This window comes from Spea bombifrons, chromosome 1 (genome assembly GCF_027358695.1).
Source record: "Spea bombifrons isolate aSpeBom1 chromosome 1, aSpeBom1.2.pri, whole genome shotgun sequence".
NCBI classification, from domain to species: Eukaryota; Metazoa; Chordata; class Amphibia; order Anura; family Pelobatidae; genus Spea; species Spea bombifrons.
The window spans coordinates 102122901-102149261 of NC_071087.1; the positions used below are offsets into that span (position 1 = coordinate 102122901).

Below are 26361 nucleotides of genomic sequence, written 5' to 3' on the forward strand. Positions count from 1 at the left end.
CAAAAATATACCTTTCCAAAGACTCCCATTTCTGAAGATCATTGACATTACACACATAGCACAGAGAACAGAGTCCCACTTAATGAAAGACCAGGTTAAGGCATCCACAAGCACATGGCTCGCTTCCAATTAAATTAGATGATGTACGAGGCCATTACGCTTATCTAATTATGTTTTCATTTTTATGTGTTTAATTGCATTGTCACAATTGCAAAGGATTTGCTCAGAATATTAGTTTTATTTATAGAACTCAATATTCTAGTGAGAAGGTCATAAACCCTGCTTTCCAGAAATACTTAAGAACTGAGGTTTTCCTTATCAGCCCTGTGGTATGTAACAAAACCTCATATTTGAGCAGAAGATGCTATAACTCTCTTAGCACCAAAATCAGTGTTCTTAAAGGGGCACTGTCATTATCAAAGCTCTTAACATTAGCAAATTCATATGAAACTACATGTACCCTGTTATTTTTTGGTCAATTAACTTTTTTCATTTGGTGGCAGTCTGTGGCAATATCCTGCCCCAAAGCTCTATTTCTTCCATTCAGCCACTCTTACCAAGGGTGATGAGCCAATCAAAATAAACCAACAACTTCACAACATGGCAGAGAAGTTCATGGGGAGGAATTATCATGAGTTAGGATACCTATTTCCATATTATACACATTACTGTGGATTTCAGAGTTTTTATTGAGTTTATAAACCCAGGCATGTGTTTATTTAGTGTATGAAGCCGTAACCTATAGATCTTGTGAAAAGTGACAAATGTGTTTTAGTGTTACAAGTGGGTATTGGCAATACATGTGACAAGGTTAGTGACATATGACAACGCAAAATCTGCAAAGTCATTTTTTCCCCTTAAACCAGCTCTGAGGTCTACAGATCCAGTCTATGACTTACCAGATGGTTCTCTTAGCAAAGAGAGACATTCTTCAACCGTGGAAGAATAACAACCTACATACGATGTGTATAAAAAGCTCAGAATTAAGCAGCACCTTGGTATGAGATGCTTAGCTCATATAGCAAAGGTAACGTTGCGTTTTCATATTGCTTTTTTATAATCCACCCAGCAACACAGGCTACCTTGAAACAAACTTAGATGTTTGCCAACACAGCTCATGCTTTCTAGGAAAGGATCTGCTTTGTATTTCAGGGAGCAGCTTAAAAAGAATTAGCTGTTATCATAGTATGAGATGTACAGGGTACATTACAAAAGGGACTACGTCTTCCATGCACCCTTCCTCTAGCTTTCATATGCGGACAAACATAGGAGATAACCTAATGGTACCTCTCCCCACCGAAGCTGTGTCTCAGGGGTATGTGGTGATTGCTGATTAACACAGTATAGCATATTTTTCCTAGGGCTAAATTGAATATTCATATTTTTTATAGTTGACTTTTACTAAAAAATATCCTTTGGGTTTTCTAAAATCCACATGCTTGTGAGTGGCTCTCTATGGTAAAAAAAAAATCTAATAATGCCTGGTTACCAAGGAAACTAAAAGTGATAAAAATCTGTTTCCTAAGCCCTGGTATTTTTTTTTTTAAAAAAAAGATCAGTAAGGTTTCTTGACCTTGAGCTGCTCAGGGAGAGATTATGAAAACTATTCAAGAATAAAACATGATACTGGCCTTACATCTTTTGGTCTTAGATAGCACTTTAACTAGTTAATAGGCACAAGTTTCCTGACTCAGATCATTTGCTGTCAGAATGCTACACCATGATGAAAAAGAAGTCTACAGCAGAATAACTCAATTCAATTATGACCCTTCTTACAGCAGCAGAAATGACTCAACAAAAGGATTGATTTTACTAGAAACACACATTACTGATTCAAGAAGAACGTCTACAGAGAACCTAAAATTCTGAATAAATGGAAAAAACAGGGGTTTTTAGTTTTAGTAGAGCTTTGGTTTTCAACTCTTATGTATTAAAAAAAATTAAGGAATATTTAAAACCAATATTTTGTGGACTAGACCTGACACTTTCACTTGTAGAGACGTTTCCATCCTTGCAGATGGCATCAGTGATGTTATTCTTTTTCAGAGGTAGCTGACAGGTGTCCTTCTAGCTTCGTACATCTGGTATGTACCCAAAAACAAGCTACCAAAAGCTTTTGTCCCTTGTCAATATCTGGGACTCCAAAAACTCACTAGGGATGTTTAGCACTTCTGCCCTTAAAGATTTAGTGAAGACAGGCTTAATATAACACATTTATGAAGACTTACACAAAAATGTCTTACTGTTATTTCTTTAAGGACACTTACAGAATTTCAAATTTTGTTGAAATGTGTTTTTTATTTGCTACAATATTAATTGATATTTCAATTAAGACCAAAGACTGATTCTGTCTTTCAGATTCTTTATGTAATTTTTGAGAGATTAACTTCAGATACCTGTGTATCTCTATTACCAGATGCAGAAAAGAGGAATTTGTTTGGAATGTGTCCTTTTATGTCATGGAGGGGTTTTGCAGAATAGTTCACTGTCTAGTCTAGTCTATGATATCTAAATGTCCACACAATTATGTATTTTACTTTATCACAGACCCCGTCCCATTGAACTTATTGAACAGACCCCGTCCCATTGAATTGAATTTATTTAACCCCTTAAGGACAATGGGCGGTCCGTAACCCATTGAAAACAATGCATTTTGAGCCCGTACATGTACGGGCTTTGTCATTAAGGGGTTAAAAAAAAACATATTTAGATCTGTCCCTCTTGTATCAAGTCACTTTAATTCTAAAATTAGAGTTTGGAGAAGTACAGTTCTGTAACATAAATAGAAGTGGAAGCCTTTTGCACTCCCAGCTGTAGTTGTGAAACTCTGGTGTTATAGCTCACACATTTTAAAAGCTATTATGCTTGTTGATTAAAGTCACAACTATTGTTATTCTCTATGGTGTGAATTGTTGCAGGATATCAAACAGCTGTCATCATCAGCTCATTAGCAGGGACAATAAACTTAGAAAATATATGGATTTCACATAAGGTAACATGAGTTTAAATGAATCTGTAAATTAATCTGTAATACAACAGCAGGCAGAAGACAAGTTTCTTCACCCAAATTCTCAATACTCCACCAAAAGCAAAAGTAGGGCCCCAAATGATGTTTAGAAGTCTTAACTATTTCTGTTGAGCCATCAAATGTTTCCTCTTTTAGATTGCAGACTCACTGCTTTTCTTATAGTATTGTATTGCGTAATAAGATTCTGGGACTAAAATACACAATTTGATTGGGCGAGAGGGCGAAACAAACTAACAACCCTGTCAAACTATGCTCAAATTGTTTATAATAATGATGCTAGACACCCGAAAGTGTTGGTAATAAGTGATAATGATTATGCTAGACATCAGACATTAGTCCTTTTTATGTTACCACGAGGTATGCCACCGAAAGAAATAACAATGACCAATCAACAGTAGAACGCAAGAATATATTGCTCTCTTTGTGCAGGCCTTTTATTTAATTAAAGAAAATAAAATGTTTCCCAGAACCCAGATGGTGTTGCACCTTGCTTGGTCAATCTGAAAATAGGTCTTGCCTTTTTATGTATTAGTTATAGTAAAATCTCCAAAAGGTTTGTCGTGGATGTACATTTCTCGGTGTCTGTCTTGTGCAGTGACTTAATGAGCTATTATTTCCAGGACCTGATTGTTATTTATGAAATTGAAGTCTTGCATAGGAGGGGCGATATGATCTTAGGAGAAAACCATGTTTCTTTTTATCTCTGACAGTGAGCCATCTCTACGGATTTGGTCTGATGGATGCCGAAGCTATGGTGATAGAAGCAGAGAAGTGGACGACTGTCCCAACGCAGCACATTTGTGTAGAGAACACGGACAGACAGATAAAGTAATGCTTTTAATGGTTTCAGCCACAAACTAAAATAGCCTCTTTAATGCAGCTTTTTATGTTCACACTTTAAATAGCCTTTCCTTCCTGAGCTATCGTAAAGTGCAGGTAGTGAACTTAATATTACAAAAATACTGTTTATTGGTGATAATTTATTCCTGGATTTATCCCATCACACAGACTGCCCCTCTTTGATGTTAAGAAGGGTCTCCAAAATCAGAATTAATTTTATAGACCCTGCAACATAATCGTGTTCTGTCTTATACAGACAGCGAGGTTCAATCTCATTCACAGTCCTTGTTATTTTCAAACTGAACTATGCAAAATTCATATAAAAGGAGCTGCAGGTACATCCTAGTTCTACAGTGGAAACTGTGTTTCGGAGAGTTCGTACTACACCAATTAAAATGAATGGCCTGCTTAACAAAATAAATAGATATTAGTTATTCAAAAGTACTGAAATATATCTAAAGAAGTCATTCAGCAATATTGAAGCATTATTTTAATATATGTATTTATATCTTAATGACAACACGGATTCAAATAGACCTTTTTTCATCATTTGATGCTTTGCAGAACAATTCGCCCAGACAATGTTGTCCGTTCCATCTATAAAGCCACAGGCTGTGCAGACAACTCTAATCACCATGTGATTTACTTGGAGCATGTTGTGGTGCGCATCACTATCACACATCCGCGGCGTGGGGACCTTGCAATCTACCTGACTTCACCGTCAGGCACCCGATCCCAGCTGCTGGCTAACAGGTAAGGTCTTCCGGGGTGATACAATGGCCTACATCTTCTGCTTTGTGTTGTAAACAAAGATCCCACTGACTTCAGGACACCATATGAGTAACAAGTTAAATCATCATTTTGTTTATACCTTTCTGGAAGGGTGTTGTAAAAAGGTAGTTTGAAGAACAGACAAACTCACATCTTAGCTCTGAGGATAAGGTCACTTTTGTTATCAAGTTGTCAATATGCTTTGTAAAAATAATCCTGTCTCCAGAATTAGTCTATGGCTGAAATGTGCTTTACAAAGTAATTGCGTATTCTAGAATATTGACAGTAAGCGATGTATTCTGTTAAGCATCATGTTTCATGTACTTAAAGGTGATGGCATTCTCAAATTAACCAACAAATGACACATATTACTCTGATACTTCTAAGTTTCTTAGTTATCTATATACTTAAGAGTAATAATTTCTGTTTAAATCTAGCATTTTCTAATACAGTCAACGCAAAGTATTTTCCCACAAATATAAGCCCTAAGGCATCGTTATTCTCAAACTGTGTTTCCAAAAGTCCACCGAATTAGTGGTGATGTTGACCTAGCATTCAGTTTAGTTAATTGGCTCTTTTTAAAACAAAATAAAACTGGTTCCTGTTATGTTGATCATAATAACTCTTTCAAGTATACAAGGTGGTAATAACCATCACTTTAAGGGGTATCTTTAAGATACATTCGTTTTCTTTGTCACAAGTAAGAAAACTTTATAGTCAACAGTAAACCTGGAAATAATGTTTTGTTTTAAAACCATTTATAGTATTAACATAAATCAAGGGTCTCTTAGTAAAAATCATTTGATCCTTTATCTGAACAACTTGCTGTTTCTGTTCCTATTATATCCTCATTTTGTACCAGTTCTATCCATACCGTGAGTATCCATTTGTAATACTCATTCCCTAAATGAGTGTTCTTCCAATAGTTTCCCAATGGCTCAATGCTCTAGTAACAGGGCTGGCCCTACCATGGAGCAGAGTGGGGAAATTGCCTCAGACGGCACTTTTTTTTTTTTTAAGCGGAGGAGAGGGGCTGTCAGTACCCGCTCGGCGCCCCTCTCTCTCCTCTGTGAGCCCTCTAGCTCGGTCTCGGTGCCGCCTTGTAATGCCGAGCGACGGAAGATGATGTCATTTCCGGTGCTCAGCAGTAAAGCAGCGCGCACCGTGGCAGAGCAGGGAGACTCGCCGCAGGACTGCTGAAAGGTAAGTGACGTACAAATGGGGGGGGTCGGGTAGATAATAGGGAGGGAGGATAGATAATGACAAGGTCGGCGGGGGGGGGGGTAGCATTTTAAACTTCGCCCCAGGCGGCATTATGTCTTGGGCCGGCCCTGTGTAGTAACACACTCACAAACCTATTCGTGTGCTGAAGGGCAGGTAACTTTTGGCCTGCTTTTTGATGACTGCAACCAATTAGAGGAATTTCAACCCTAATTTTGAAAAACCCTGCCATTAAGTGTACATCCTAAAAGTGTAGTTACTGTTTCATAGCTCAGCAGATTTCTATTTAATCCCTTTATGTAAAATATGAGCTGCGCTAATGATTTAAAAATCATTGTTGCCCTGCATGTTTTTTAACTTTCCCATTGAAAGGGATCTTTTGTTCACCTTAGTTCACGGGTTTGTTTTTGTTGCATAAAGATATGTATTGGTCTCATCTTTTTTTATATTTAAAAAACATGTCCAGGCAACATTTGTATCTTAATCTAGGCAGAAGTATTAACCATGACAATGAGATCTGCTAATACGGTAGAAATAAAATATACCATATCTGTATTAAGCAACACTGTGTATGTAATACAAACCAGTCCCTCCAGCTGTCGCTTTCAAATGTCCCCCTGTGCATCTCACCTCTGCAACTGATTGGTATGCATGGAAGGTAGACGCTACATGTACTTATCTTATTTTCAGCTGCGCTAGTTGCAGAGAAGTAATTACTTCACTCTTGGCGGTCAGATGTGTGAGAAAGAATAAACTTAAAATGTACCAGTGCCATATAATGCGGGGGAATTGTGGAATGCAGATCGCTGGACTTCTCTTACAAGATTGAAAAGATAAACTAATACGCATTATTGCTTTCCTGGCTTACGTTTGAAGCCATCATGTGTGACATCGACATAGAAACGGATGGCAGATAGGAGCCATTAGGCCTATATAGTCTACCCATTTATTCCCCAGCTATATATTGTACACAAAATCAATGTTTCACAAGTGTTTCACTTCAAACACAAGAGCTTAATCATGTCTCCTCATCACCATACCTGTGAAATTTGCGGCCTAGCTCTAATCGCTTTATATTTATATGGGAAGGGCCAAAAGCGGGGAGTGGGCCTTTCTAAATGCTGCTCCTGCGGCACAGAGCTTTTGGGCCGTGACCTAGAGAAGCAACACTTCACCCAGCGTCTCTGGCCCTGGTATGCCCTTCACCTATGTGAGTAAATACAATTCTTAATACCAAAATATCACATATAAATTTGATTAAACAAGTGCAAGGCATTTACCTAGATATATAGTATCACATTTTGGATTTTATCACACAACTTTTAACAACCCTGCCATAGCTTAAGAGGCATAACTATTGTTGTTTATTGTTATGTATGTCTTCCTTTATTGTTCCTTGCATTCTAATATTTTTAGAACTGCCCATTGGAGTTGGGTTAGTAAAACCTTAGTTGATGGCTAAAGGGGAACCATCTCAGTCACAGCTTTTACCCTAATTAGATTTATTTAATTAAACTGTATCTTGTGTGTTTGTCAGTCCTAGTACTTGTTTTCAAGACATTTAATTTAAAAATAATAGAGCTATTTTTTCCTTATAGAAGCTCTTTCAAAAATCAGTTGTAATGAACATTGGGGAAACTCACAGGAAAAAAGCCATGCTGCTGAGTTTCTACGGTATATGTCACATTTACATCACACGACCGCTCACAATGTGGCAAAACTAAATTTTTCACGATACATTAGATGTTGCGCGTTGTTAGTGGTTGGAAACTGCCTGTTTCTTCCCACTTCCACTCTTGCCGTTGTTACATTAAGATTTCCAGCAGTAGCTGACAGAAAAGCCTGGTAACTCCCATAGATGCATATTTTTATGTATATCTCACCCAGCTTTGCCAGAAAACCAAATCAGAACTTAGTGCTTGCAAGGTTACTGCTTGCGCCAAGGATACCTAGCTCAATACCTAATTGAAAATGGATTCTGGTTTTTACAGTTGCTTTGGTAATATGTTTATGTATAATTCAATAAAGAAAACCCTTCAGCTTCGCAAAGAAAACTCGGCTCTAGCCAAGTGTAGTTTTAGCCAAACCATTGTATTCCACAGCATCTTGGGATTGTGTTTTTGCAATTACCATCTGCTCTTTGTTGTTGTTTTTGAACTATGCAGGCCTTTAGACACAGATCATAGAGATGACATCCTCAGCGGGTTTTTTTATGTAAGCTATAGCAAGCTGAGACTAGCGCAAGATCTGTTCTTCATTATGGTTCGTGATTACCAGATGTAGCCATGGGCCACATGCAAATGCTATGAGAGGAAATTAAGGAAGACCTCGTGCAAAGTAAATGTACTTGGGCGTTATTAGCAAAATGAGCAACTGCACTGACAGCTAGTGTTCATGCATCAAATAATAAACTTATTTACTTTGTTTTGGAATACAGATGAGCCGAAACTGGCTTCTGTATGTCGTGTGGCTCACTTGCTTTTAACAGAGAAATACTTTCGAGAATCAAAACACAGTGTAATTAGTTCACTGGATTCCATCATGGTTACAAGTGAATTAAATCTTGAAAACCTATGCCCAGTGTTCTTGAAAAAGAAACATCTGCTCTGTCAGCTGGTGGAACTTAAACGTAATGGGAGAAATTCATTAAGCAGTGATTATACTTCCTCTTTACAAGAACGAAGGGTTAGTCTTTTGTTCCAATTGAATGTATTTAATTCATGAAAGGCTAAGAAAAAACAAATTATTGGAAAAAATGTCCCCCTTAATTCATACTGCTTGGTAAATGATATATCATCGTGTATTGTGAATACCGTTTCACCTACAGGTGGGAACCAAGCCATAGTTTTTCTGCTAAATGAGGACCAGTCATGCTGCTCTGCACGTCCACCAAAGTAGAAGAACACATCTGTAATTGTTTGTCTTTTCAGACAGAACACACTTCAGCAATTTGAGATGCTACTTCTTATATGGTAGAAACCCTCCACAAAGATGCTGCTGATGAGAGCAATCAAATCTCTGGTTGGCGTACAGATAGGCTTCCTAACATCGCTCACAAACTGCAGGGCAGCTTGTACAAGCCCCTGTGGAGAACAGATGTCCAAAGGAATAAAAACATGATTATCCAATAACTACAGGTGTAAAAGAAAATATAGCATTAGTACCCTGCCCAAAGCTTGTCTTTTTCACAGTGTATTTCTGTCACTGTGATTATGTGCATGTGTAACTGCGGATTGATGGTGGTGCCCGTGGGCTTTAAGTGTTAATTAAACCTTTTTGGATTTTTATTTATGTATAGTTTGACTTCATGATGCCTGGCAGACATACATATGGATGTGGCCAGCTGCATCTTATGGATGGTGTTACTTAATTACTTTTTCCTGACTCTTAGGTTTATAGAAACAATGTTGAGAGATGCTCATTCGGCCGGCACCTTCAACAACATCCAACTTTTTATCTAGTACTGTTGGTTAAGTCAAGACTAAAAAGGTCAACTCTATTAAAAAATAAAACATAGGAAAAAAGTAACATGAGGTGATCCTATTTGACAATTGGCTATTGTCAGATAACAACCCCAAAATTGAATATAGAACTCAGTATATAAAATATACTTTTTTTTCCCTTGTATACATTGAAATACTGGTAATCATTTTAAAATTGCATTTAGGTTGATTATTTGAAACACTTAAGTGTTAAATCGGGAAGAGACAAATACTTTTTCACAGCACTGTAGTAATAACAAGCAGCAATCAGAAATGCAGATGATTACCCAAGCAGCTAAAATCAAGTGAAAATTTCAACTCAAGCTTTCCAAAGAAATCAGAAAGAAGACTACATTGAGTTGTTTCCTGATGTCGTGGCAAAAAAACTCAACCTATTTATTAATTTTGATTAATGTTGATTACGTCCATTTAGTTCCTGTGAGGGTGAACTATAGCACAGTTTGCACACTGATGGAGGATAGTCTAGGATGTGTGGTGCAGCAATTCTCTGTTGCTCCTCTCCCCATAACTAAGAGACACTCAATGCGAACTGCCATGGGGTCACATAACATATGTCGCTGTGCGATCCCGTCCATAGGCGCCTGGATGCCTTAGCACACCCTTCTTTAATGTGAGATTATATTTTTGATATATTTGATGTTGATGGAACCTTTGTGTAAGGTTTTAGTTGGGAGGTAATTCTAAAAATTGTCATACTTTTACAAACGTTTTCAGTGTTCTTTAACCACACAACAATACCTTTGGTTTTGGAGGTACTTACAATAACTCACTTTACATTGCCAAGGCTTTTTTTTTGTTCTAAAATTGTATGAACTGTTTTCTTTCCTCGTTAGCGCACTATTTGTGTAGTGGATAAAGTGATTTTCTGTAGACATTTGAAGACAGAAAGGGATTGCTAACCAATAATTAGCTTGTCATCCTCTTGTCACATTTAACATTTTCAATGTCACTTTTCAGAGAATGAAAAAAATGTTCACCTTGACAAGAACCATTTTAAGACAATTATATAAAACCCATTAATGCATTGTGAGCCCGTACATGTAAGGGCTTTGTCGTGAAGGGGTTAAAAAATCTAAAAAAATAGTATTATACTATTATTGATTAGATTTGTGCATGTAACATAACATAGCAAAATTCTAATTTAGGTTGAGAAAAAACAGAAGTCTATCAAATTCAACCTTGTTGTTGATCCAGAAAAATAAAGAAAAAAAAAAAACCTAAATGAAGCAATTTCCAATTGTGCCTCAAAAGGGAGAAAATTCCCGTGATTCCAAATGGATATCTGAACGAATAAGCAAAAGCTAATTATATCCTTTTTTGCCAAAAAAAAAATCAAGCCCATATATCACAGCATCTATCAAATTTAATAGCATAACATCTGTGGTTAGTGAATTCCCCATCTTTACTGTTCTTACTGTAAAGAACATTTAATATCTAATAGTAAAACAATTAATGTGTACCAGGTTATACCAGGCTGATTACATAGATACATTTTATATATGGTTCCTTTGACAGAGGATCCATTCTTTTTAGGGACAACCTGTCGAGGGCCATATTTGAAGCATAACGGTATGTTCCCCTGTAGTCCATATAAAGATTTTAATGTTCAAACCTTACTGTTCATGAGACCTAAGAGGGTCTGGAGTGATGGCTCAGACTGGGGTGAACCCGGTGCCTTTTGCGTAAGGAAATCACCCTCAATGTTATTGGAATACACTGCCAGCTTGACTAAAAGTTGCTTTTTTCTAGATGCATGTGCAGTTTGTGTTGTTTGGCAAAGCAGGATATAATGAAATTATTGATTATGTGTTATATGTAAGATTTGTGCTTTGAGTTTTGAGTAGTTATTACAGTTGGTTGGTGGGGGGGTTGGTCTGCATTTTATTTGCAGTAAATGAATAATCAGTCGTATGCAATGTATGTAATATAGATTGTTTTATACATTTTTAAGATTAAATTCGGGGTTTGATAAATTAGGTATTCTCCAACAGCTGTGAATAATTTGTCCTGTACATTTCCTAGATTGTTTGACCATTCCATGGAGGGGTTTAAGAACTGGGAGTTTATGACGACTCACTGCTGGGGAGAAAAGGCATCAGGGGATTGGATACTGGAGATTTATGACACCCCATCCCAACTAAGGAACTTCAAAACACCAGGTAAGTGTTTGCCAAAATAATGCCGTGTAAGACCAAAACACGTTTATAACCTAAAGGGAACCTAATCTCGCATTTTAATAAGACATTTATACAGTTGTATGTGTTATATAAATAGTACCCAGTTGGTTTAGATTTATCAAAATGCAGTGGTACTGTATGTAAAAATATAAAACATTATTAGTAAAGACAGAAGTGTTTTTGTCAAACATGAACACTATTAACACTAACTCACCAGAGGAACCAGAGTGATGTACACAAAAAGGTACCATTCATAAAATAGCATCCCTTGATGGTACTGTATGTATTCAACCATTAAACTGTACTAGTAGTAAAATGGAAAATAGTCATACAGAAAACATAGTATTTTGCAAGTATATTCTGGTGAATACAGAACATCCGCTATAGGACATTTTCTCATCACTCTTTCTTTGCTCATAAAAAGTAGTACCAAATCAAACTAATTACATAATCATTATTTGGGGGGGGGGTTATTATTTTTTGGCAAATGCTCCACTTTTCCCTTTTTTTATTGACATAAAATCACTTTTTGGGGCTTGTGGGAGCATTTTCTTTTTTAAGGCCTGCATCTTGTGGCAGCTCAATCATTGGTAATAGAAGGGATAGACTCTGTTTGGAAGCATTAGTAACACAAAATGTTAAAGCTATCAAATGTATTGATCCTGTGTTCTTTCAACAATGAATGTTTATGTGATCAATTTTAAGAGAGACCTTGGCCGGCAAAAGAAGTATCCTTGACTTTTCCAGTTGCAAGAGGCCTACAAAATATTTTACCGTAATTGGTTTTACTTCTCCTGAAAGCCTGCTTTATGTACTTTTTTTTGCCCCAAACATGAAAGCTTAATTCCGCTCTAATACCAACAGAACCTCTTTCATATTCTAAATAAACCGTTCAGAAAACTTTTACTACTTTGTTAACAGAAAGTCACAGATATCATTATTATAATAACCTTTGAACCACTAGCTGATAGAGAAAATAACAGATTTCTGGAATATTTTATAGGTAGGGAACATTTAATTCCACTGGGCCAGATTTTATCTGGAAATAAAACATTTACAAAAAGCATTTAGGCCTCTTGTGGAAACAGTTTTCCGTTTGTTTACATGCAGTTTGGATAACCTTTGCCCTGTTAAAATGAAGTGGCATGAAAGTTGGTATTTTCTTAATAAACTGTGGTATTTGGCTGCTATTTCTGCTTGTTATCTTTTGATCGTGGCCTGATAAACTACCGTTAATTAGAGCATTCAAGGAAAGCGCATTACCAAAACTGTTTTCGTTTTTGTCATGTTAGGGCAAACTGCAGAAATTGACGTTTATACCTTCATTATTGTAAGGAAATGTTTTACTCAAAATTTTCCATTATTCCTTTTTAAATTTTTCTTATGAACTGAACAGTCCTCAGTTAAAATAAGTTGTTTCACTGTGTTTGATATAAGGGTTTAATTGCTGCTGATTATTGCCCAGAAAATGTATATTTAAAGTCAAAACATCTTAAAGTTGCAACACACCTTAATATACAACATTTAATCAGAGTCATCTGCAATTTATTTCAGAAATTCATCACTTTTGAGTAAAAAATTGCTCTTTTTTAGCTCCATTTACGAAGATGGATTATAAAAGTATACAGATGATGAAAGATTGTTTATTGGGTTATATATTTTTATCATTTTATGTCCAATTTAAAGGAATATTTAACTAGAAAGTACTATCTAATTTTGCCTTTAGCAGTGGTCTACCGTTTATATTTTCATTCATCTTGCATCTGCTAAGTCAATTTAGAGCAGCGTTTATTACTGTGGTAGAATAGTTTTAATGACATTATACCTTTCAGTTGACTCCAGAAAGAACATTTCACCTTTTGCTTTGCAAAGTTAATTTCTTTAGGCAAAGTTATTTTAATATAAATTGAATTAAGGCCAGTGTTGATTCCTATTAACTTAATACACTTAGCTTGAATCCTTAATGTTTTACTAATGTTTATTTTTCAATAATTCAATGTGGCATTTTCATACAAAACATGATTTTTTTCCCAACACCCCAGAGAGATTATTGGTTCATTTATGGATAAGGATTTTTATTCTGGAAAGCCAACTCTATTGCAGCTGTTGTGGACAAACAGTTTCCTTCATACTAATGTCTTAGTATACCATTACATAAGTTATGGTGGGTAAAGGTGATGGAAAACCCTTCCACTAAAATTTAGGGGTATGTAGAAGCATTATTAAACACTCATCTATAGACACCAGACAAGCCAGAAGGCTTATTGTTCCCTCAGAAACCTCATGGTGCTGCCACAACCACAAGGGATTCTGGGTAGGTGCATGCAAATAAGGTCAACAATGATCACCTTTTGCCTCTATATCCACTTTATACATGGATTCCTTGAAAGTAATTGCCCGCTGTACAGGACAGCCTTTAGACAAAACTCGGTAAGAGGTGCAATAGCCAGATCACCACTCATGGACAGCTGTTTTGTCCTTAATGGGACTCGTCAGCATGAGGTTGTGATACTGGCTTAATACTTGAGGCTTGGGGTAACCAAGAAATACCATTACATAAGTTATGGTGGGTAAAAGGTGATGGAAACCCTTCCACTAAAATTTAGGGGTATGTAGAAGCATTATTAAACACTCATCTACAGACACCAGACAAGCCAGAAGGCTTGTTGTTCCCTCAGAAATCTTATGGTGCTGCCACAACCTACAGGTCATAGTATGGTATGCAGCAGACCATGTGACAACCAGCCCATTAGCCCAGAGAGTCAAATTGTGATATTTTGCAGGTCCATTAGTACTTGTGTCAGTGCATTAGTAACTGACAATGCATGACGGACCGTGGACTTGCTTCAATGAGCTACGTATCTCAAACCCAGACATTTTTGGAAAAAGCAGATTGCTGAATATATACAGGCCAACAAAGCAACTGAGCTAACAGAAAAGGAGCTCTAACTGCTTGAAGTCGTGTACATATTAAGTGAGCACATTTCATAATCACAGCACTGTGCGTGCTTATCCCAGGTCTGAACCACCACGAGTCTGCTAAGATCAAAGAAAACCTCTGTGCATCCAGTGATTAGAAGTGCATCCAAGCAATTGACAAATTAAGCTCAATTTCAGTAAACTTAAAAAAAGTGTTATTAATCTAGTCTCGTTATAATCAGAGTAGGTTAAAAACCTTGTTAAACCAGTAATTACACAACAATTTTGAAATTATAGCTTAAACTATAATTATACCGATTAGTGAAGTTTATGTTTAGTACAGGGGTAGCCTGGATTTCATTTATGTTGATAAATTAATATATATTTTGAACATATTAATTTGAATCATTGTGTTTATCCTTTAATATTATTAACTGATAGAATTTCTGGGCAGCGTGCCTGAAAAGTATCACAACTCAAGTGATATAACTACATGAAAGTTATTCAGTTGAACTACTTGTTCACAAAAGTATTAATTTTAAGTGCTTTGGCAAAAGTTTGTATGTACACATATATAGATATTACAATGAAATATACATATTTTTAGTGAACTGCATAGGTCTTAAGCTCTCTTTTTGTTTTCGCTTAAAGGGAAACTAAAAGAATGGTCTTTAGTTCTGTATGGGACATCTGTCCAGCCATACTCCCCTAGAAATGATGTCCCAAAAGTGGAGCGTGTGCGTTCTAGTCCTGTTGAGGAACCATCAGATGACTACAGCATGGATGAGTATACAGGTGAGACAGTTGCTAGACTAAGGTGCGGTGATTTTTGCTTAATATCGCTAAGTCTACTAAATAAATAATATGTTTACATTTACTAAACAACGTCTTTAAATTCTACATATTTCATGTCTGTTACAAATTGTCTTTTGACCAGACACACATTGTTTTTGTCCACTGCTCGGCGAGACCCCTGACTTCTCTGTTTGTTTAGTTTGCATTCAATAAAAATGAATTTAAGGTTAACCGCACGTTGTTATAACGTGTTCATGTAGTGCAGTGTATTTGATTTGTTTTATCTCAATCCCAAAAGGTCCCTGTGACGCAGAATGCAGTAATGTAGGTTGTGATGGACCAGGACCCCACCACTGCAGTGACTGCCTACACTTTTATTACAAAGCCAAAAACAACACAAGGTAAGACATCTAAATAGACCATACTCCCCCTTATGAATTCTCTGCTCTGGTCTATGAATTCTCTGCTCTGGTCTATGAATTCTCGGCACGGGTCTATGAATGGGACAGCAAGGTATAGTTTAGCTTGGGCAGTAATAGAGTAGTAATGTGCATACGGAAGTAAAGGGATTTTTTGTTATATGTCAAGGGCTTCCCATGGTGCATTTGGCAATTGATATAATCTGTTACTTCGGGTTAGATTATATTGTTTTTAAACACTTGCAGCATATTTTATAACTATTGCATAAACCAGGAATGGATTTCAATGTCTGTCTATATTAAAAAAGAAAATGATGACGACTATATCTCCTCTTGAATATGTGGCTCCTCTGCATGGCTTCACAAACATTAATAATTTATATAGTTAAATGATGCAGAAAGTTATTATATTTATTGTTTGAGTGTTATAGTGGGTGGGATATGCATCTTTGAAGCTCTGTAAACTTAGGTATTACTGGAAAGAACTACTCCGTACATTCTAGTTAGCTTTTATCTTGCAGAGTGTTTCTTGCGGCTAAATCAATGTGATTGTTGCGGATCTTTCTCTACATGGCAAACCATTTTCCACTTATATATCTGATAAACTAAAATGAACCGTTCGGAGACAAATATTTTATTTACAGTCGCTGCTGGAACAGAAATCTGCATCGCGTAAATAATTCTGGGTTTGAATTGATTGAATTTAAAATTGAATTTAAACATTTCATTTGAGGACAACTTGTGTTTTGCTTCAGCGTATTGCGGTATAAAAATAAATCACATTATGGATGGTGTATAATATTCTGTTTCATAAAGTTTGACAATTATGTGAAAAGCTTTGCAGCAGAGACTTTTAATCTGTACCGTCAATGGGAGGTGTTATTTATTGATTCCCTTTCTATAGTCCCAAATCTACAATGAAAGTCCCAACAACTAGGTTTATGTCCCACCTATGGGCTGTCTTGACCAATATCCTAATTATTGGGGATATGGCAAATTCTGCACGTGTAAGAGATGCAGAGTAATATGAGTGACCCATGTCCGATACCCCAAAGATTGTCCTAGTGGCTTAAGGTAATAAAAATAAATATATATATATATATATATATATACTCTTTGTGCGTCAGATTTACTAATGTATTTATGAAGACGCCTTTATATATCTACCCCTTGGCATCCTTTTGTTTTTCTTTGAACTATTGAGTCATTTTAGTAATGGCGCACCCACTTTTAAATGATCAAACCACTGCTGCGTGCCTTTAAATGATGTTGTTCTTCATTATTAAAAGACATGCACCATTGTGATTTATTTTCTCTAATGTACCATGCGCTGGCCGTGCATCTGAACCCGTTCTCTTGTTCTCTTCCAGGATTTGTGTATCAGAATGTCCCTCCGGCCACTACTTCGCAGACAAGAAAAGATGTAAAAAATGTTACTCACACTGTGAAATGTGCGTTGGGAGCCGCAGCGACCAGTGCACAGCGTGCAAATCTGGCTACTATTTAAATGAAGAAACCAACAGCTGCATAACTAACTGCCCAGATGGCTTCTACCTAAATGAAAGTAAGGTCATGCACTTCAGTGTCTCCGACATTTTCTCTATGATCCTGAAAACACTCGCAACATCTGTCCATACAGAAATCTGTTCACATAGTCTTTATCCAATTGTTCTGTTAATATCCCATCTTCAGCTTCCATTACTCACTTTGGGTTTATTTACAAAAGCAGGCGTTTGCAGAAGCGTTGTTCAGCTCATTGGCCTCACCTTGCATTATGAAGGCAAACCCGGCGGGCTTCTTCTGCTAGCTTCTCATTGTTACTCAAGTAGCACATTAACTGTGCTGTCAGCGAACATAAAGGCTTGTAATTTAGTTGCATGCCTGATTTAGGTTGAAAATACATCAGGATAAATTGATATATATATATATATGTAAATATATATATTGTGCCATTTTTTTATGCGCTATCCTCCTGTGTTTGCAGATAAGAACCTGTGTCGAAAGTGCAGTGAGACCTGTAAGACGTGTACTTCGGAGCAGACCTGTACAGAGTGCAAGCATGGTCTAAGGTATGATGTTTACACACATACATGAAGAGAACTATATTACTTAGTTTTGCTTGGAGCTTTGAGGTGGGTTTGATTGTTTCTGTGTTACTACCTACTACACTTGTAAAGGAAGCGCAAGGAGCAGCATTGATCTATACATGCTCACTGCCCCAAGGATTCATTACAGTATCTTTGTATGCTGTTTTATTGCCAGAGAAAGCGTGTCCCTAATGGGATGCAGTATCCAGGATAGTTTAGCAGCTTCTAAACAGGCAGGGAATACAGTCAGGGAGATGTACAGTATACTGTCTCTTTGTTAATAACCGCTGAAGATATGTCTATAGAAAAACCTTCATGTTAAGAACACGACAGCATTTTCATTTGGTTCACCGCAAGGCGCTTGCAAGCATGTGGATAGAGGCAGGTGGATGTCAAATGTTTGTTCGCAATCCAAACCTTTCAATTGTCAGCCAACTGGTGCTGTTTTTTTCAGGTTAATTTATCGGGCAAATCAGAAGCAAAGCAATGAGACACTTGCTGATTGCATTATTCTTGGTGGAAAACCTTTGATAATGCAGTGCGTATTTCTTTTAGGGCTTTTATATGGTCCTTACTGGATATTCCATCATTATGTGTATTTAGTGTTTATCAGGAATTACGGTAAAGAGGACATTATAGGATGCCTCATTGTTCTCATGCTGGGAGTTCTGCGTTTATAGGAAGTCTGTATGCTGCTCTATATAAAGCTGTGTCTGTAGAGCTGGAAATAGTGAATTGCCTGTACCATATTCGTTGACATGTTTCTCTAACTCGTATTTCTCTGTAGTTTACAAGGATCTAAATGTGCTATCAGCTGTGAGGATGGAAAATACTACAGTATCCAAAAGAAGGAATGTGAGCCATGCCACAGATCATGTGCCACGTGTACAGGTATCATATGTTGGTTTGTTGTAATTCAGGGCTTTACAAACCCAGCAACCTAACCTACCAATTCTATAGGTGCTAAACATTATTATTATTTAATGTAGAACTTAATGTATTCATTTCCTCTTTGGCGCTACAGAAATCAAGTTCCTGCAGCCATGCTGTATTGTGTATTCTATGTATTTTTATTTATAAATTATCCAGCAATTCCAAGAAACTAATGAAAAGTAAAACTATTCTGGAATAGGATAATTAATATAAAGTGATATTATTTAAGGGGAAGAATAACATCCATGTGCCATATAGTGACCAAGATGAATGTAGTTCGAAACATAGTAGTTTTATAAATATAATTCATTCTTGTTCTCCCCTTACCAATGTGATAATAGTCATTAGCTAACTGATAATGCTTCCATGGAGGCGACAGAATGATAAAGCTCAGAAACACTTGCTGGTATCCAGGCAAATGTGTAACTCCAATTATAGCCGATTCAGCATTATTCACATAATTAGATGCGTCACAAGGTAGTCAGCACTACATAACCAGTGCTTTCACGATGTACAATGAGAATTCTGTTTTGATTTGTAGGTCCTGGAATAGACAACTGTATAAACTGTACCGAGGACACCTTATTTGAAGATGGAAGATGCGTACAAACATGTGGTCCCGGATATTACTTGGCACAATCCAAACCGAATGTTTATAAAACCTGCAAAAAGTAAGTCGATTTATTGAGTAGAATATAATTCATTTCAAATTGTTCTTTTGTTAATTGCATCTAACCGCTTTACATTATCAATTGTTACATTAGAGCATAATCTGATTTAGAAAATCTTGGGAGTACATTTTTGATCCCAAATTTTACATTATGCTCAGGGTTTAACGGTTTTAACCAAAATAGGTTTTTTTTCGCTTTTCCATTTTCCTTCTGCTAATTAGTAGATGCCGCTAGGTTGTAAGTTTGTTTAAGCAGGGCTCTCCTTACCTGTTGTTTCTTTAAGTTAAATATATTACTTGTTATGTCCTGTTAACCCATTGTACAGCGCTGTGGAATATAAAATAATAAGTACTAATGCCTTATAATATATTGGAGCCTAACCAGCTTATTGTAACTTGCATAGCTCAGTGCTTTGTATTAACAATGTTATTAGTCACAGTCTAGACATACTACAAGTGATTCTGTGATCTATAAGGATTGAGACCCTGCACATTTTTTTTCATTACTACCATATCTAGTTGTTTAATGGTAACATCAAATCATTTCTTTTTCATCAATTCAAAAGTAACATTTCTCAGGAATATGGAACCTTTTAACGGTGTGTTTGACTTTATTTGAATGCTGAATGCATACTGTTCATCCTCAGATTCGTTAGATGTTGTTAAAAAACAGTTTCACATTTGCAAGTCGAATCTATATTATTAGGGTTTTATTCCAGTGTTCAAATATTAATTTTTGAAAACAAAATATGTATTCAGACTTCATTCATTCATATTAAGGGTATTACAGTAATACTAAAGTATAATATAGAAATATCTAATATTTTAAAGTAGTTTGGTGTATCCAGTCAGAGTCAGGGATGGATCTGGAATGTCTAAGTTTAATTAACACTTCCCTCTATTTAATAATACATTTCAGCTCTGCGTTCACATCAAATGAAATCTAACTGGTCTGCCATAGTTAATTACATGGACGCGGGATGTTCTGCCTGCAGTTACACACATATTAATGCTCATTATATATCTTTACAAGGTTTCGGTGTTATTACGGTGACTGGATCCATGAGTTTGTAGCATATAGTAGGACCAGCTGTGCTTCTCAAATTAAGTGAATGGGAGGCTGACAGGAACGCTCAGATGGCCCAGTACCTAACCTTCTTTCCAAGCAGCAGCGCACTGCCAGCTAGTTACCACTTACAGCTTCCATCAATTACCCTGGAACTGATGAATATCAAAATGTCAGCATTTGAAATGAAGCATTTGGTTGGGTCTTGGGCCAACCCGACACACCCGGTGTTCTCTGTGACATGTTGAAGAAGTGATCCAGAACATAATTCTTAGCGTAGTCCTTACTCTGCAGTTCATTTGTTATATCAGTAGGCACCTTATCAGGCTGGGAATCACTGGGGTTCTTTATTCATCAAGACCGTGGCACATCTGGTGTTTATTTCCTTCTTCCCCCTACATCAAATACATTTATCTGACAAGTAGACTTTAATGCACATTGCTAGCACTTTGCAGAAAATAAGATGCATTTTTCCGTATGTGGCTTGTAACAGTTTTTTTCTAATGTTTTGCAGATGCGATGCCAGTTGCTTAACTTGTTCTGGCCCGGGAGACAAAAACTGCACGGGTTGTCCGGACAGCTACGTGCTGGAAGGCAGTGTCTGTGTAGTGGGAACAGTCTGTAAAGATGGTGAGTGGATGGAACCTACAGGACATTCCTGTACCCAGTAAAACAATCAGTCAGTTGTTGACAGTGAAATAATAATTGCCAATATTATTACAATAAATTAGTCTGTGGGTATGCAAGATTGTTCCCTGAAAGATATTTAGTCCTTGGCAAAAGAAGAAACAAATATATGAATAGTAGCGGGGAAAAGTCTTCTCAAAAGAACATTTTATCTTTTTATTCCTCCTCTAATAAATCTCTTGTCTAAATGGCTGTATTTCCGATGGTGCGATAAGTGAAGGATTGGCCAGACTTTGGTGGTCAGTCTGTAACATGTTGTGTATACAGTTTTTACCTCCTAAACTCATGCCTATGTAACCACAATGTCCCTTCGATCACTTGTCCTTCAGTGATTTATTTTTAGAGTAACCTGTGACGAGCCATGAAACCAAACGTGTGATAGGACATCTTCCAGGTTACTCACATGGCATTCGGTTTAGAATGAGAAGCACTGCATTTGTTTTCTCGAGCTATGCCAGGAGCTTTAGATCCCTTTTCTATCTCTCAACATCCCCTTCATGATGTGAAACCACAGGTGTTGAACTGAGATTTCATTTTCATTCATATATTATTTACAGATCATAAAATGTATAATGGGAAGTTTCACAAACCCTCTGTTAATTTGTATATGGTGAAGGCTATTTGCCATCTGGTGTTCGGTGAAGCGGTATTCGTTAAACACATTCCCAGCACCTAAGGGATGTTTAAAGGAGCTGTATATGAATTTGAAATAAGAATATATAGGGTTTTTCAAAGCAAAGTTAAATCATGCGACCCTTGGTGAAACATTTCCACTTGAGCAGCCTTGCCTATGGGTTTAATCTTTTGTATAAGTATTACTTAATGCATTCTGTACAGTCAATTTATCAAACAGTGTTTTCTACCAGGTACCATCCATCACTCTAGGTATATCTTTCATAGAAACAAAATGAACGCCATTAGATGCACCATGTCAGCAAATTGACTGCGGTTTCATGCCCCACCATGTGCTGATTTGCACTACCACTTAGCATATGACTAAAGCATTTTCTTACTAATAGTGTAGCCTTGGCTTTTAATTTAAAACATGCGAGGTTGACTATGTTTCGAAAGTTATCTAGCAGAGCTAGTTATGTCGTGCCGCCACGTTGCCATGTATGATCATCCCTTGGCAGAGAGATGATGCAGCCGCTTTGTTAAGAGTGTCCTGAGTGCCGTGGCTACGGGGTTGCAGACTGGCCCCAAATTTAGAGGGGAGGTAGCATCCTATTTAGTCTAATTCTTTCCATAGAGTAACAAAGCAACAGTGGAAGTTGTCAGCCCTTCATATAATGTCGGCGGAATGCGCTTCATTTAACAAAACTAGGTTACTCTTCCAAAAGCTCTTTTCTCTATAGGAGAATGGAATTCTCACCCCGTTTGAGTATTCAGTGCCCCCATAAATGTATTATTTAGACATAAAGCCGCACGATAATTGTTAATTTATCGGAACAATATAGTTTGTACAGTGCTGCAATGAAATGCTATGAAGGTTACTTGTGTCTGAATTTTGAAATCATGCTGCATAGTCTACGGTGTTTAAGTATTTGACGATTAATGCCTGCGTGGGATGCACATCAATATCTTTTTATTCTTATCTTATGAAATATGTCTTGATTGTCCTGTTTAGATATTTTCTGTTCAGTGTGTCCCAGTGAGCAATGGACTTGCATCTCTCATTTGTTTTCTCTAGCTCTTTCATGCCTTTGTCATTTTCTTTCTTTGAGTTGTTTTTGGTCTGTTGGATGCAGTACAAGAACAGCATCTAAGAACAAAACCCTTTTCACACCAGGCTTATTTATAGAGTGTCAAATAATTGCATATGCCTTTCTTTTATGGTGTTAGAAGTAATTGTTGAAACTGTTTAGGAGTAGACAATTTTTATATCTCATTAACAATTCTATCGACATTTTACAAAATTATATGACATTAAAAAGGTAAACACAGACTGTTCATAAGCTATGTTTGTGCCATTGGTAGCTCCAGTGCACAATTCCAACCAGTTTGCCATTAGTTTGCTGAAAACATCGCAGTTGCTAATGGTTTTCCATATGTATGATGTATTAATAACATTTAAGTCTTATGGGAGTATACATAGAAATTAAATGTTTTCATATTTTTTAGCCAAAATTTCTAAAGAATGCAAGCCCAAGCACTGCATCGGTACAAAATATACACCTGTGTATACACATAAGAATAACAGGGTCCTTGTGATATCCCTTGGAGAGTGGGCACTTTCCACATGGCAACTCTCGAAGCCTGATGTGATATGCCACTTATTGTCAACAGGACATGCTTCCAGTTGTCCTCCCTTTGAGACCCTTAACCTTCTCCCCTCCACTGATATTCCTCTTTTCTAGGAGAATGTGTGATAGCTATAAGTGTTCTACAGCCCTAAAAGTCCAAATAATATGTATATAGCAAGCAAAAAATGGATTTAGAAGTATGTAAATGAAATACTTTTGTCTAGATACCTTAGTTGGTTACATACATAACTACAACAAGGTACAATAACACATAAAAAGTTTCTGTTAAGCACTGCCTTTGGACAGGCCTCTAATAATACCCCTAAGACAAGTATGTCCCACTTTGGACATTTGAAATGCTAGGACATACATTAATATATGTTGCCTTTCTTTCAATGGCCACCCACGCAAGTATCATTGACTAGTCCCTGCGCCAGTCATGGACTTTTTCTGTACATACTGTGGTTGATAACAATCATATAAAGTGTATTAGAAGCTACTGTGTCTGGATGCAGCCACTTCATCTGTTAGTGAATATCCCAGAAGCCTGTCAGCACAATCTTAGATAATAACATTTTTGTGGGCATAGATAAGTCGGCAAGATAGATACTGAGTTAAATTTGTCAGACTGTTTTATTTTATGGGTTTTTAAACATTACTTTCCTTTTCAGCTGTTTGTTATTTTCTTTCTTGATCCTACATGAAATGCTGTGATATTTATCATGATTTCTCGTTATATTCTAACTTTGTACTGTTTTTTCTTTTCTCTTCCATCAATGGATTCCAATCACTCACTGTCGGACCACTATATTCCTTCCTGTCGAAACAATGTTGAATGAAATTTCCCCTTGATGGATCAAATTTGCTTGTTTCCTGCCTGCTGAATGGTTTCTCCAATCTGCCTGTTCTTACCAAATCAAATCTAACTTCGTGTCCACCGTGTCCCATTCAAAATCTTGATATTTCTGCTCCTTCCTACTCTCAACCTCTGGAAAGCAACGGAAGAAGCGTGGGCAGAGGGTAGCTTCTGTATGTTAGTGAAAAAGAACAATCTGTGTATAAGAAAAGTACTTCAGCAACTTTGCTGCAGAACATGTACACTGAAGGGATGAATTAGCCACAACAGAGGTCCCCTCTTCTTTTTAGACTTCTAGATTTTTTTCATATTAATAATAAAAAGCCACCTATTTCTCTCACTGTTTTGCCCTTCAACTCTCCTGTGAAGGGGGGGAAAGGGATGATGAACTGTTTTGTTGGAACTTCAAAGATACAGACAAAAAAATATAAACAAATAATAATAATTAAACAAACTACAACAGACCTACCTTGTATAGCTGGGTGTTTAAAATGAAACATCTGGAACCACAGTCAGTATTGTGTGACCAAAGCATTGATGCCAAAATAAAGGTACAGCTAATGATGTGATGTCAGTTCAAAAAGATATTGCCTTCTTGTTCATTGTTTGGTCTCTCCCATGGACAGGTTTGTAATATTCCCATTTTAACCCCTACAGTCTCCTGTTTCACGGTGTGTGATATTGCCACGAAACATCGGAAAAAACAATTGATCCCTTTGCTTTTTATTTGGTTTTAAACTAATCTGTTTAACATTGATATCAATTTTCTTATTATACCTAATGGCTACAAGGAAGTACAATGCTAAACCATTTATGGGCCACAAATGTATTACAGAGCTCAAGAAGCAATCTGAGCTATTACATTGTGCTCTGGTGCATTATAACGTGGTAAACTTCATACAATTTGTTTTGCTGTGACCATCCTGTTCAGTGATCAAATATAAAATATTGTCCCTCGACAGTGCTGTAGGGGTTAAAAGGGCCTGTACCTGGGAGACTTTGGTTCTGCACAGCAAGACTATATTCCTTATAAGTATTTAAATGTCACTTCTGACGCATTCTATGTATTTTAATGTTTGTAATTCTTTATGTTTTTATTCCACTGTAATTGTACATACTATATTTAACCTTTTTTTTTTTTTTACATTTTTATTTGTTTCGTTATTGGTTTACCCATAAACAGCGAACAAATGTTGTTTTGTTAAGTACAATTCAAAATTAACCTCTTCATCACTGAAGTCTTTCAGGATCTTTGGTTCTCTGGAATTGAAAAAAAAAATGTCTGCCACAATAAATGGAGGTGTTTGAGATTTGTCTCAGGATTAAAAGATTTAAAACACAGTTTTTACATTTCAAATGTGTTGGTCTAGTTATGGAGTATAAGGGTTGATGGTTTTGTAAAATTAGTGTATAACATGTTTCTATTGCCTGTATTGCTGTCCAGTATATAGGGTTTCCATTTGACCAGTAGTACACTATGATGTCTTGTTTAGCTTTTTGTCTTTTTTTGGCCTTAGCAGGTCAAATAAGGTCCAACCCAGCAGGTTGCTCTGCATCCCAGGCAAATGGGTCTATTAACTAAGTTGTCGTGTCATACTGACACTCTCAAAATAGTGCTTGAAATGTTGCAGGTTGAAGGAAAGGGCATGCAAGTTGAATGAAAGCTTGCATGTTTTTATCTGAAACTCACAAACTTTTTGCTAGATGAACCAGCAAAAGGTTGTGCACCTTTGAATGCACTTTGATAGGATCCGACTCCGTGTCTCTCCAAAGACATTTTGACCCCCTCACTTTAGTGGGGTGCCTGAAGGGCATTTAGTTTATTTTAAATCCCATGGGAACAGAATTTGGGAGTCAGCACAGTATTGCGCCCATGCTTCGTATAGGGTCATGTTACTCTTTTTGAATACATAATCTGAGGAGACTATCCCCCGAGTTTAATTGTATTACTCCCTGAACCAGGGTGTGGAAAAAGGGGGTAATCAGCTCCCTCCTTGCAATCCCCAGGGGAAGAGAGGTTCCAACCCGAGAGGAACTAACAGGTTAATGAATCTTGCAAGTGAGTGTATACAAGTGCTGATGCAAATTGGCTTTGGTGAAATGCCATTTAAAATATATTGCATTGAAATTAGTGAGTTCTAACTTG

General features: G+C 36.8%; 1 protein-coding gene across 3 annotated transcripts in view; it reads left to right on the plus strand.

Annotated features, from left to right (window-relative positions):
* PCSK5 (proprotein convertase subtilisin/kexin type 5) overlaps nucleotides 1–26361 on the plus strand; it is a 151806-nt gene that overhangs the window by 84269 nt on the left and 41176 nt on the right. The window contains exons 11-21 of one of the 3 annotated variants that reach the window (XM_053466788.1): nucleotides 3739–3856; nucleotides 4433–4621; nucleotides 11386–11522; nucleotides 15111–15254; nucleotides 15553–15655; nucleotides 17044–17237; nucleotides 17658–17742; nucleotides 18548–18651; nucleotides 19235–19364; nucleotides 20944–21059; nucleotides 24356–25572. In XM_053466788.1, the coding sequence (XP_053322763.1) occupies nucleotides 3739–3856; nucleotides 4433–4621; nucleotides 11386–11522; nucleotides 15111–15254; nucleotides 15553–15655; nucleotides 17044–17237; nucleotides 17658–17742; nucleotides 18548–18651; nucleotides 19235–19364; nucleotides 20944–21059; nucleotides 24356–24471 (1436 nt within the window). In that variant the 3' untranslated portion in view covers nucleotides 24472–25572. Of the gene's footprint in view, nucleotides 1–3738; nucleotides 3857–4432; nucleotides 4622–11385; nucleotides 11523–15110; nucleotides 15255–15552; nucleotides 15656–17043; nucleotides 17238–17657; nucleotides 17743–18547; nucleotides 18652–19234; nucleotides 19365–20943; nucleotides 21060–24355; nucleotides 25573–26361 lie in introns of those variants that run through there. The other 2 variants (XM_053466794.1, XM_053466780.1) reach the window with 2 other exon arrangements.